The following is a 12,919-nucleotide window of genomic DNA, read 5'->3' as shown; positions in this document are numbered from 1 at the left end:
AGTATGGCATAGTGGGGAAAGTCTGCCCTCTGGAACTAAGCCAACCTGGAATTAAGCCCAAGCCCTGCTATGTCCAATATCAGGTAAGCTCTCTGAGCCTCTATTTATTCATCTGTAGAGTGGGATTGACAGTGTATTTCACAAAGTGTTTGATACCATGCTAACCCTACATGCACATACATATACAATGCAAATATTAAAAACCCAAATTTACTCTGTACACTACTACCAAGGTGAGGCTAAGAGGTAGTGTGGACAGATGTCATCAGGCCCAACCTGCAAGGGTGCCCCAGGACAATATTGCCAGGGCCAGCAGAGAGCCTGCAGAGCGTGCACAGACAAGACACTGACATGGAGAGGTTCGTGTACTGCCCCGATGCGACTAAGGCCAACACAAAGGCCCGGATGCCCAGCTGGAAGCAAATAAAGCCCTTGTAGTACTCTGGCTTTCATTACTATACTGAAAAACCTGAGGCAGGCTACTTTATACAGGTAGGACCCCATTCCATAAATGCACAAACTGAGTGCTCAATTGACAAAAGCAAAAGAACTGAAGGAAAGGGGGCTATTTTGGCTCACAGATTTGGAAGTGACAGGTTGAGGGGGCCCATGTGACAATGGCCTTCCTGCTGGCAGAGTCTCTAAGTGGCAAAGAAAAAACATGGCTGGAGAAAGGAAGCATGCGTGGCTGTGTCTGGTCTATGTGTCTCTCTCTATTGACAAAGCTACCAGAATCCAGGCTCATGGGCTTCAGGCTGCTGAGCTAAGCCACATCACTTCCCAAAGGCCTCGGCTGTAAACCCCAGGATGGCTGAGCTTCCACCCTCTTGTTCCCAATCAATCAATGCCAATCAATCACTCATCAATGCAGGAAGCCTGAGGAAGCTTTCAAACCACATCCAAATCACCACTTCTGCTCTTGCAGTTGTGAATTTCTGCGAACAGAACAACGGGGGCTGTGCAAAGGTTGCCCGATGCTCCCAGAAAGGCACCAAGGTCTCTTGCAGCTGCCAGAAGGGCTACCAGGGCGACGGGCGCAGCTGCATAGCCGTAGACCCTTGTGCAGACGGCCTCAACGGGGGCTGTCATGAGCATGCCACCTGTAGGATGACTGGCCCGGTGAGTCACTCCTCCCCAGGGAAACATGGAGCAGCCCCTGTGCCCTGCATAGCCTCACTGCTCCACCTGCCTGGGCCTGCCTAACCATGGATCTCTTCCAAGCTTTCTTCCTACCTCAGGCTATTTCTCTTTCAAAACTATGGGCTAATGGCAAGGTGTTGTGTTCTGGAAGTCAACAGGATAATTCATGCCAAATCTGATGCTGCCCATGTTAAACCAACTGTTCAGTTACTGGGCCTGTCCCAACATTGCTTTCCTAGTTTTGACAAACACACTGTAGTTCAGTAAGAGGCTGACATCTGGAGAAGCCCTATCTGCTATCTTTGCAAATTTCTATAAATCTAAAATATTTCAAAATAAGATTTTTAAAATGTTGGTAAGAAGTGTCATGTAAAGTTTAGGCAAGGGCACTCATTCAAGTCTTGATAACATGGAATCCACGCCCTGTGTATCTGGTGGGGAGACTCGATGATAGAAGAGAATGTAACCACTGGCAGTGACAGGGGTGGACTTAGAGTCCAAAAGCCTTAGATGCTTAGTTCCGGACTCAGACATGGTTAAGGCTGAGGACTAGCTACTTATTCTGAGTACATCACACAGCTATCGAGGAGAGGAAGGGAGATCACTGACCCCGGGGTCACCGACACCTGCTGGGGGCTGTTAGAGGTATCAAGAATAACACAGTGGAGATGGAAGGGGTCCTGCTTTCCAGAGCTGATGCACAAGTACAAGGAGGGGCAGGACTCAGGCTAGACCCAAATGCCCATGAGGCTTGCAGAGCCACAAAGAGCACAAGTGAGGTTCACACACTAGAAGGAACCATGGAGCTGTGTTATGGGGTGGTCACTGAGGGCTTCTCTGAGGAACGACACTTGAGGCATGAAGGATGACAAACGTTCATCACAAACCCGTACAGAGGCAAGACAGGCAGGAAGTTGCCTTTCTGGTTCTTTTTGAACATCTGCTATGCTACCCGCTGGTCCCCAGGGCATAGAGTTATAGCGGGGTGGGGTTCCTAGAGAGCAGGCTGTCTCACCGTCTCCCACTGTACCCACAGGGCAAGCACAAGTGTGAGTGTAAGAGTCACTACGTGGGAGATGGAGTAAACTGCGAGCCAGAGAAGCTGCCCCTTGACCGCTGCTTACAGGACAATGGGCAATGCCACGCAGATGCCAACTGTGCTGACCTCCACTTCCAGGGTGAGGGGGCCTGGGGACTGCTGGCCACAAGTGCCTTCTCCTTCAGGCTTGGGAAAGGGACCTGGGCAAGAAGAAGAAAAACAAGGCAATGTAAAACAGAGACCACGTGGTGTCCAAATCCACAAAGGCACCAATCAGGAACTGGGCCTTGAGCTGTTAGAACCAGGGAGGGAGCTCAAAAGGAATCCACTATGGCTTTCCCCCATACTTGCTGGTTGCAAGATGTTTTGTAACTCTTGTAACCACTGATGGAAATTAGATCTAGGATAATCATTAACTTAATATAATTAAAAATTAGAGTATTCAATAACCAAGTATTTCACTGAGATGATGGAAAGCCCTATTAGGGCCCGCATTGTGTAGCGCAACATAAAAATGCCTCCTGTCACCAGCATCCCATATTGTCACCCATTCATTTCCCCAGCTGCTCTACTTCCAATCCACCTCTCTAACAATGGACTGAGAAAGCAATGGAAGACAGCCCAAGTACTTGGGCAGCTGCTACCTATGTGAGAGACCTGGAAGAACTCCTGGCTCCAGATTTTAGCCCAGCTCAGCCCCATCTATTGCCATCGTCTAGAGTGTAAATCAGCAGATGGAAGATTTCTCTTTCCCTCCACTCTCCCTCCTTTTCTCCCTCTCCCTGTCTCTCCTTCCTCGCCCCCTTCCCGCCCTTCCTCTCTAACTTCCAAAAAAAATTTTTAAAAAAGCTAAGATAATCTATCTGCAAGATATTGCCACATTTATACCACAGATAACATATACATGATCAAGAAAAGATAGGAACATGAAACTATCCAAATGTCACAAAAAACAAAGTGAAATTTTTGGAAGTATACTAAAATGCTTACTGTGGTATAATGATTATTTGGGAGGGGTAGGGTTATAGGGGATTTCTTGGATTCTGGTTTTTTTTTTTTTACTTTTTTGTATTTTTCTAATGTCTACAACAGTATATAGCAATTTATAATTTAAAAAGAAATGTGCTCACTTCAGCAGCACATATACTAAAATAATTTAAAAAGAAAAACATTTTTTAAATATTTATTACTTATTTGAAAGGCAGTTTTTACATAGAGAAAGAAAGACAAGTTCTTCCATTCACTGCTTTACTCCCCAAATGGCCACAATGGGCAGACTTGAGCTGAGCCAATGCTGGGAGCCAGGAACTTCTTCCGGGTTTCCCACATTGATCCTGGGTCCCATGTGCTTGGAGCATCTTCTGCTGCCTTTCCAAGCCGTAAGCAGGGAGCTGGGTCAGAACTGTAACAGCCAAGAAACAAACTGGTACCCATATGGTATGCCAGCACCACTGAGCAAAGGATAAGCCTGAGGTGCCACCAGGTCAGCCCTAAAAAAATGTATTTCTTCAGGTTTATTTATTTGAAAGGCAGAGTGCAGAGATAGGTGGGAGAGAGATTCATCTGCTGATTTGGTCCTCAGATGCCTGCAACAACCAGGATTAGGCCAGACTCAAGTCAGAAACCCAGAACTCCATGTAGATCTTGCACATGGATGATATAAACCCAACTACCAGGGCCATCAACTGCTGCTTCCTGTATGAAATGGATCAGAGCCGTGGAGTAGGCAGGACTGAAACCAGGCACTGTGATAGGGACACTGGCATCTCAAGCAGCAGCTCGACGCCCTGTGCCATGGCACCTGCTCCCTTTTTGGTAATTTATTCAAAAGGCAGATTGACGGCAATATATGCATACTTGAAATGCTGTGCTTTACCATGGCAGGAGAGTGGCTTCCAAACACACCCTGGAATAGAGGTGCCACCCCATCCCCTGCTGTGAGAGTCCTTCAACATCCTTTGCTGGAACCTTTGCCAACCAGCAGGGCAAGAAGATGACTCCTCCCCCTTCCCGTTCTAGATATCACTGTTGGGGTGTTCCACCTCCGCTCCCCACTGGGCCAGTACAAGCTGACCTTTGACAAAGCCAGAGAGGCCTGTGCCAATGAGGCTGCAACCATGGCCACCTACAACCAGCTCTCCTATGCCCAGAAGGTGAGTTGTCTGTTGTGGACACAGAGTGCGAGAGGCTGCAGGGGATGGGGCTCAGCCTCCTCTGAAGATGGGGCACACTTGGGTTGCTCCCTTCTTGGGAGGCAAGATGCACTGGTGCAACATTTCATCATGTCCACTTTTGGAGCATCTACTGCCACGCACTGTGCATGGTGATTGGTTGGCATTATCATCCATCCCTGGAAGTGTGTGCCACTATTGTCATTTTACAGATAGGGAAACTGAGGTTCAGAAAGCTAAAGTGCTTGATGTCATAAGAGCCAAGTGACGGCAGATCTAGTATTCAAACAAATCTTTGACTGCAAAAGTCTACCATTAACCATGATGCTCAACTATCAATGCTAAGGCTGAGACGAAAATAAATACTTCACAGATAAAACCCAGAAAGGGATCAGTAACAACAAACCTGGACAGGATCTCCCTGAAACCTCAAAGCAGCCAAGTGTCTCTTAACTAGCTGTAGATCTATGTCTGGAGGGGCTGTCAAAGGAATACATGTGGGCCGGGCACAGCACAGCAGGTTAAGCTGTGTCCCAAGCACCACCTTGTGTCCCCAATCCTCAGCCTGATTCAGTTTCCCAACAATGTACCTGGGAAGTAGAGCCAGTGCCAAGTCCTTGGGCCCCGGCCATGTATGTGGGAGATCTAGGTGGAGTTCCTGTGTCCTGATTTCAGCCTGGGCCTTTCCTGGCTGTTGAAGATTTGGGGAAGTGAACCTGTGGATGCAAGATCACCCCCTCTTTTTCCTTTCCCCACATGGTACAATTTTAGGACTCTTCTCAAACTTCTATCACTACCAGCTCTGCCTTTCTTCACATCTGAAATTTACCAAGGAGCAAAGTTTTTGATTCCAGGACAAGCATTTGAGAACAGGGGAGTCTGATTACCTGCTCCCTTGCTTGCTGCTTGGGTGTCTTCTTAATCAAGTCACTAAAACTGCTGTCCTACCTGGCATGTTTGTGTTAGGAATAAAGATAAAAGAAACAGTAGAAGCTCAACTCCTGAGTCTATTAGGAGTCTGGAATAGATTGTCTGGATTTGAATATGCTCCTTGCTGACTGTATGCCTTTGAGCAAGTTCACTTTTTGGATAAAGGTGTTGACACATCATGTGCCCTTGTGAGAAAATCTGAGTAAGCTCTCAATAGCTGTTACAATGATGGTGATGGATGGTGGTGGGGTGATATGCGGATGGCCATGACGACGACTATGATAATAACAGTGGTGAAGAAAGTGTGGATGATGAAGAATTAGAATTCTAGCATCAGTCTTAATAACCATAAACAGAATTTGTACCTGAGGTAAATGGCTGATAGCAAATATTCTTTGACAGAGAACAGAATTGAGTAAGGACTTACACACCTACAAAAAAAAAAAAAAAAAAAAAGGGCACTTTCATTCATGCAATTACTGATTGATGATTCAATCAACAAAATTAGAATGCCAGGCACAGGGTTAAAAACAGGTAAAATGAAACTGACCCCAAGCTTTTAGCTTGGTGGAAGAAATAGACATCAACCAAGTGACCCCAAACTTGAGCTGATCTAGCCATCATCTGTGTCCCTGCAGGCCAAGTACCACCTCTGTTCAGCAGGTTGGCTAGAAAGTGGACGGGTTGCCTATCCTACAGCCTATGCTTCTCCAAACTGTGGCTCGGGTGTCGTTGGAATAGTGGACTATGGCCCTAGAGCCAACAAGAGTGAAATGTGGGATGTCTTCTGCTATAGGATGAAAGGTAACTGCCCCAGCTATAATCTAGGTCCTGTGCCACTGATTGGCCACCCAATTGCCAATAGTGAACAGGGAAACCTATGTCCCTGCATTACTGTGGATGGAACCCTGCATATGAGTGTGTGTGTGTCTGCCCTCCAGATGTGAATTGCACCTGCAAGGCAGGCTATGTTGGAGATGGATTCTCATGCAGTGGAAACCTGCTACAGGTCCTGATGTCCATCCCTTCGCTCACCAACTTCCTCAAAGTAAGGACCAGACAGATTGCTTGGGTTTGCCTCGAGCAGGTAGAGGTTGCCAAGGGCTCGTGGTCGTGGCTAAGAGCGTGGGCACAGGACCACCTGCATGAGTTCAAAGCTTGGGTTTCACACTCATTTGCTACATGATGCTAATCATTACCTTCATTATTGTGAATCAGTTTTCTCATCTGTAAGTTGGGAAGATGGCACCAGCTTTGTAGTCATTGTTGTACTTGGGTGGGGTAATACTTGTGAAGCACTTAGACCAGTGTCAGCACATGGAAAACCTATATTTTATCAATTATTTATGACAGATTGATTTATTTACCTGAAAGGCTGAGTTACAGAGAGAGAGGGAGAGACAAAGATCTTCAATCTACTGTTCATTCCTCAGCTGGCTAAGAGCTGGGCCAGTCCAAAGCTGGGGGCCAGGAGCTTCTTCCAGGTCTCCCACATGGGTGCGGAGGTCTAGAAAGTTGGACCATCCTCTGCTGCTTGCCCAGGTATACTAGTTAGGAATCTGGATCAGAAATGGAGCAGCTGGAACTTGAACCAGAGCCCTTTGGAACGTCAGCACCACAAGTGGTGGCTTCACTATCTATGCCATAGCTCTGGTTCCCAGAAAGCCTATTCTGGTGGCACCTAATGGCACTGTGTCTGTCTGCATCCAGAATAGTTACACAGGGGATCTGCAGGGATCCAACTCTTCTGTCTTCATCAACAGCATGGACAGGAAGTCATATCCATATTCAACAACATTCAACAAGTTATGTCCAATGAAAAGAATGCCCCATCTGGGGAAGGATTTGGTACTGATTGCTCAGACCTGAACCAGTGGTAACAGCACCAGTACAGCTAAGTCTCCCTGCACACTGACAGTACTCATGGTGCCACAGCAAGTCCCCTTTGAGGTCAGGCAGGAGTCCCTGGAGCATAAGCACCACAGGAGAAGCAGTTTGCCTGCCGTGACCACCCCTGCATCCCCACCACCTTAGGCAATAGCTAGTACTTGACAGGTGCTTAGTAAAACTCTTACTAAAAGCAATAAACCTCATAGACCCTCATGAGTTTCTTCTACTACAATTCCAATGTTTTAGATTTTTTTAAAAAATGAGGCATAGCAAGATCAAGGCCACAGCCAAACACCCCAAAGTTGAATTCAAACCCAGGCTATGTAGTGCCAGACTTCACTTCATCCTTCGTGGAGGGGAACAAGAATAGCCAGTGATGAAGCCACCATTCCCAGCAGAACCAATAAGCTAGAACCTTAGGAGAGGGGATGTGGAGGACTGGGCATGGGTATAGGACATGCAGGGTCAAGACAAAAAAGCTCGAAAATGGTGAGAGGTCAAAGGTGACTCCTGGTATAATAAAGTCAGGGTACCACAAAGATGCTGAAGATAAGCACCAACCCAGCATTTCTGCTGTCTGGGAGCATGGCCTGTGACAGTGTTTCAATGTCAGAACAAAGCCCTTTGGCAAATTCTTCAGCCTCCCAGCACTGACGGGCCCCATCTTCAAAGACAGCACTGAACTAGGCAGAGCGATTCGTTAACATTTGCCCCATATTTACTGAGCACTTACTATGTGTGCAAGATGTGTCAGTGACCAAAATAAAGGAAGAACAAAAAGTAAATATGCAGAGGGCTAGAAGGTGATTAATGCTATGAGAAAAAGCCCAGCAGAAGGCAGGAGCAGCACAGGGTCATATTTTGCATCATGATGGGGGGGAAGTCTTGTAAAAAGATAAATGAGCAAGATCTAAATGGAAAATGAGCTGGTCAAGCCGAGATCACTGCAGGCAGAAGGAAGAACTGAGCACAGAATAACCAATCTGAGCAGCAGCAAGGGAACCAGTGTGGGTGGAAGGAAAGGACAGCCGGGCATGGGACCCACAGAGGAGCAGGCCAACGGCTTGGGTCTTACAGGCTATTTGGCTTTTCCTCTGGAGAGGAGTCCCGCTTAGAGGACAGGCGACACAAGACTCAATTTACATCTCGCAGGACGGCGCAGGCCATCACATTGATGAGGCTTTACTGGGTGTCCCTCAGACTCTGCCCAGGAGCAGCCAGAAAACAGCAGAGGAGTTGGGGCTGTTGTCAGAAGCAGTTGCAGTTGCTGAGGCCCTGCCCCCTCTCCAGCCCTCCAAGACCTTCACAGGCGAGGGCTGGGGCCCTGACGGTATCCTTCGTCCCCCCAGGATGTGCTGGCCTATTCCAACAGCTCCATCAGAGGCCAGGAGTTTCTGAAACACCTGACAGACCTGTCATTCCGCGGGACCCTATTTGTGCCAGAGAACAGTGGGCTGGGGGAAAACGAGGTGAGTCATATCCCCTTGGCTGGGCCTAGACAGGTGCACGGCCTTTACTTGTTAAGGGAAAAAAAAAATCCTCATATAACCTTTTGAGGTCACGTCTGTTATTATTCCACACTTCTTAAGGTTTAAAAAAAATGGAGACCACAGCCTAAAACCCCAAAGGCAAGCCTGGCATGCTCTTACCCTAAGAGCAGAAAATTAGAGTGGCAGGTGCAAGCCACAGTCCTGCACAGCTTTTCAAGCATGTTGGGCCAAGAAGCTAGCATGGCATTGGTCAATAGGTCACATGGTTGAGTGGGAAGCTCTCAGAGGTACCTGGTCAAGGGCAAGAACACAGGGAGGGTTAAGATCTGGGGCTCTTAATGTTATTAGACTGTGGTGGTACCCCGGATATTGGCAGCAGTTATTCAGCCCACCCATTAAGGGTTGGCCTGTAGAGTGTTGGCCCCAGGTCTTACTCAGCCACCCAAAGGTTAGGCAGAGGAATGTTTCTGCCCACCTGCTCTTCCCAGGATACCACTTGGGAGCTCTGCTAGAGATATGAGGTAACTTTCAATCCCATATGCTGCTGTAGATGGGTTGACACAGCACAGTCTAAAGCTTGGGGGCACTTCACACTTGCAGCTACTCTTTGGTCTTGAACGGCCATTCTTGAGTTTTTCCTCTTTTCTCAGACCCTTTCTGGACGAGACATTGAACACCATCTCACCAATGTCAACATCTTCTTTTACGATGACCTTGTCAATGGCACAATCCTACAGACAAGGCTGGGAAGCCAGCTGCTCATCACCTCCAGCCAGGATCAGCCCCAGCTGGTAGGCCAAGTCTTTTGGATGTATTGATGCCCAATAGATGGCAACTATAATGTGAAAGTAAACTCTAACCCTTTAGCTAGAGGGTGATACCCACCACAGCATACCAAGCCGCAGTTAGGCAGCCCCTACCCTTTGGAAATCCAGCCAGCTTCGAAGCTAGTGATGTGGAATGACAATGAAGTTATCGATTTCCTCCTCTGGTAGCGATGGTGTCGCTGATAGTGTTACAGGCAGAAAGGGTCTACCTTCTTACAATGGACAGCTGAGCCTGAGAATTAAACTGATCTAAGACCAACAGGAGAAAAGCATCCAAAACTTATTTAACATTTTATCTGTTCAAGAAAACCCTTATAAGGAAAATAAAGTCAGCTCGTCAGCACGGAACAACCAGGATTTTCTGAGCCTCAGGCAGCAAGCAGGTGTCCTGTACAGCCCATTGATGAGGGGGCCTGAACAACTCCTTCCACAAAAATGCTAAATGACCACAGGCCTCTATCCCCCACTCTTCTCATTTCCCCAGAAGGAGACGAGGTTTGTTGATGGAAGAGCCATCGTGCAGTGGGACATCTTTGCCTCCAATGGGATCATTCATGTGCTTTCCAGGCCTTTAAGAGCGCCGTCTGGCCCCAAGGTGTGTATCCAGGATTTGGGGGGGGGGGTGGGGACAGGTAGGGAGGAGCTCTGTCTACTTTCTTCCTCCTTTGGACACTGTTGGAACCTCCCACACCCAAGGCAGCCTTCAGTGTTGTCCAGCTCTGCATCATCCCATCCCCACGCCCGTGTATTAGCAGCTGGTCACCACTGAAGTTTGTTGAATGAAATGAGCAGAACAGGCCAGGGTAGCAAGAAACCCTGAGTTCTGGCATGACCCCGCCATTTGCACTATTTCTGAGCCCTAATAATGGCCTCCCCTCCAAGCAGAGGTCATTAAAACCCTCCCTGGGCTTGGAGGAAGAGTAGAAGTTAATAAATGTGAAATATTTTTAAGAGTCTATAACAATCAATCTCTTAATTGTGATCATTGTGGTTGGTATACTAACTTCTTCCAAAAGCCTGAAGGAGGAATGAGTAGCTGGCAGCAAGTCCCATAGCATGGTGTGTGAGCCCATAAGCTCCAAAACCAGACTGGGTTCAAAGCTTGCTTCTGCCACTAAGTGGCTGTGTGCCATCAGGCAAGTGCTTAACCTCTCATTTCTACCATATGAGAGTACTAACAGCTGTCCCCAGTTCTTTAGGTCACATTGACTAACTTAGGTGGCCGCTCAGAATGAACCCTGGCAAGAGTAATCACTACAGATATGCTAGCTTGTCATTATTTTTATCCCAGCTGACTCCAAGATGTCCTTTTGAGGAACACACGAGCTTTATGAACAGACCCTTCTCTTTTCTGTGTTCAGACTTCAACCCATACTGGCTTTGGAACTGGGATCTTCCTTGCCATCATCCTAATCTTAGGAGCTGTGGCTTTGGGTGCCTACTCTTACTTCCGGCTGAACCACAGACCAATTGGCTTCCAGCATTTCAAGGTAAGGGAGAAAAACAGGAACAAGATGTAAGGGTCCCTTCCACCATCCAGCCCCCAGCCTGGGCTATTTTTGCTGCCTGGCTGCTCTAGAGACCTTTTCCAGGAGCTGGCACTGGACACAGCAGCAGGAGTAGCCCCATGCCACAACATGCTGGGTGGGGTCTCCTGGAATAATGGCAGCTCTAGAACCCTCTTTCTGGGTGAGGAGGGTGAGGGACTGTCACCTTCTGGTCTGCATGCCCGGAACTGTGGCGTGGAGGTAAATTCACCAAGTGCCAGGAGTTCTATCCACCAGACAAGCAGCCACCATGATCTTGGGCTCCAAGACTGGTTCTGAGGGTTGAGGTATGGTTCAGGGAATCTGCAAAGCCAGAGGCCTCATGCTGCAGCCAGCCCCACTCAGTCCCCACTACTGGAAGAGCAGTGACCTCCAGGTGAGCAGCAGCCTCTGGGCTGCTATAGCATGACCCTGGGAACTGGGGTGCATGGAGCACAGCAGTCCATCACCCTTCCTCATGTACTGTGGGCAGGCCCTCCCTGGCCCAGCCTCCCTGCTGTGGTCCACCTCCTTCCCCCCACATAACAGCACAGTCACAAGCCCCAGTGTGTCCAGCAGAGTCTATTCCTGTTGCCTTATCTAAGCATCACAGACTAACTCAGAACACAATGGAGGTTCATTCGGATCATGGTTAGGAAAGATGGAATGGTCCTTTTGGCTGCTGGGTACTCTTGGAAGAGGCCCAAGAAGGCACAAGGTTTCATGTGGCGAAATAGAGCATCCTAGCTCAGGTGTCTCCTCTTCATACAAAGCACAGTCTCACGGGACAAGGGCCTCACCTTTATGGCCACAATTATGGCCAAGGCCAGATGAAGGTTCTACCTTCTTTTTAAAGCCTCAACATGGGGAATGAGTTCCCAGGAGAGTCTGACAGGGACACATCATTTTCACCAAAGTATCCACATCCTATAATTCTTCTTCTGTTAAGTTCAAGGGCAGTCTTCACCATGCCAGGGTGATAGAACAGTGGTTACCCTTGGTGGGCTGGAGAGAGAACAAGAAGCAAGGGACATGAGCACACGCCCTACATACTGATATGGGCAGCTGCCACTCCTGGATGGACCCATCACCAAGTTAACTCCTAAAACTGGTGCTGCTTGTATCAATCACATCTCCAAACACTACTAAAACACAAGAGTCCCCAAGGCACAGACCGTGGCTTGCCCCAGCTGCCAGCCTGGGCGAGTCACCCTCCGCTTGGGGACACTCCAGGTGCTCAGCCCTTGTCTTTTGAAGCAGTCAGAAGAGGACATCGACGTTGGGGCCCTGAGCAAGCGGCAGCCTGAAAACATCTCAAACCCCATGTATGAGAGCACAACCTCAGTGCTCCCAGATCCTGCCTATGACCCATTTGTGGTAAGCAAGCATTTTTCTTTCCTCTGGGATGGGATCACCTGGGGTGCAGAGAGAGAATGGAGCACAGTGTGCCCTCCCCCAAAAAAAGGCCATTTCTAGCAGGTGTCTCTGACACCAAGTCTAAAGAAAAGGCCAGTTTTGCAAACTGAAACCTTGTGGTGGTTCAGTTGCTGGCGTCTTGTGGGTAGAAGCTTCAAACTGCAGGTAGGGAAATGCTGGAGGTCACCGCCCCAACCCTGTGACCAGGCAAGTCATCACAACAACAAAACAGCCTTAGGCAAAATTCTGCAGCAAAGAGAGGCAGCAGGTGAACCGCAAGACACAGACCTTAAAAGAGATGCTTTCCCCATGGATGATGCTTCGCATTTATGTTGACATAGTGATCCAAGGCTCTTCTTACTGTGGGAACTCCAAGTCTTCAATGAGGCCCTTCATATGCATGGATGCCCTACTCTGGCTCATGAAGGAACTACTGGTGCCCAGCTTAGTGATCCCTGATCTTAGATGGGTACCCCTTCAGAAAGGTTAT

The 12,919-nt window shown here is 48.2% G+C and overlaps 1 protein-coding gene across 2 annotated transcripts in view; it reads left to right on the top strand.

Moving 5' to 3' along the window:
• The window catches only part of STAB2 (stabilin 2), a 133,268-nt gene that overhangs the window by 118,857 nt on the left and 1,492 nt on the right, over positions 1–12,919 (top strand). The window contains exons 60-69 of one of the 2 annotated variants that reach the window (XM_058673667.1): positions 926–1,119; positions 2,177–2,318; positions 4,199–4,332; positions 5,919–6,084; positions 6,222–6,328; positions 8,520–8,639; positions 9,311–9,451; positions 9,975–10,082; positions 10,849–10,977; positions 12,274–12,390. In XM_058673667.1, coding sequence (XP_058529650.1) covers positions 926–1,119; positions 2,177–2,318; positions 4,199–4,332; positions 5,919–6,084; positions 6,222–6,328; positions 8,520–8,639; positions 9,311–9,451; positions 9,975–10,082; positions 10,849–10,977; positions 12,274–12,390 — 1,358 coding nt within the window. Of the gene's footprint in view, positions 1–925; positions 1,120–2,176; positions 2,319–4,198; positions 4,333–5,918; positions 6,085–6,221; positions 6,329–8,519; positions 8,640–9,310; positions 9,452–9,971; positions 10,083–10,848; positions 10,978–12,273; positions 12,391–12,919 lie in introns of both variants that reach the window. The other variant, XM_004589784.4, reaches the window with a different exon arrangement.

This window comes from Ochotona princeps, chromosome 15 (assembly GCF_030435755.1).
Source record: "Ochotona princeps isolate mOchPri1 chromosome 15, mOchPri1.hap1, whole genome shotgun sequence".
NCBI classification, from domain to species: Eukaryota; Metazoa; Chordata; class Mammalia; order Lagomorpha; family Ochotonidae; genus Ochotona; species Ochotona princeps.
The sequence above is the reverse complement of the archived record's forward strand: the minus strand, read 5'-3'. Positions and strand labels throughout refer to the sequence as shown.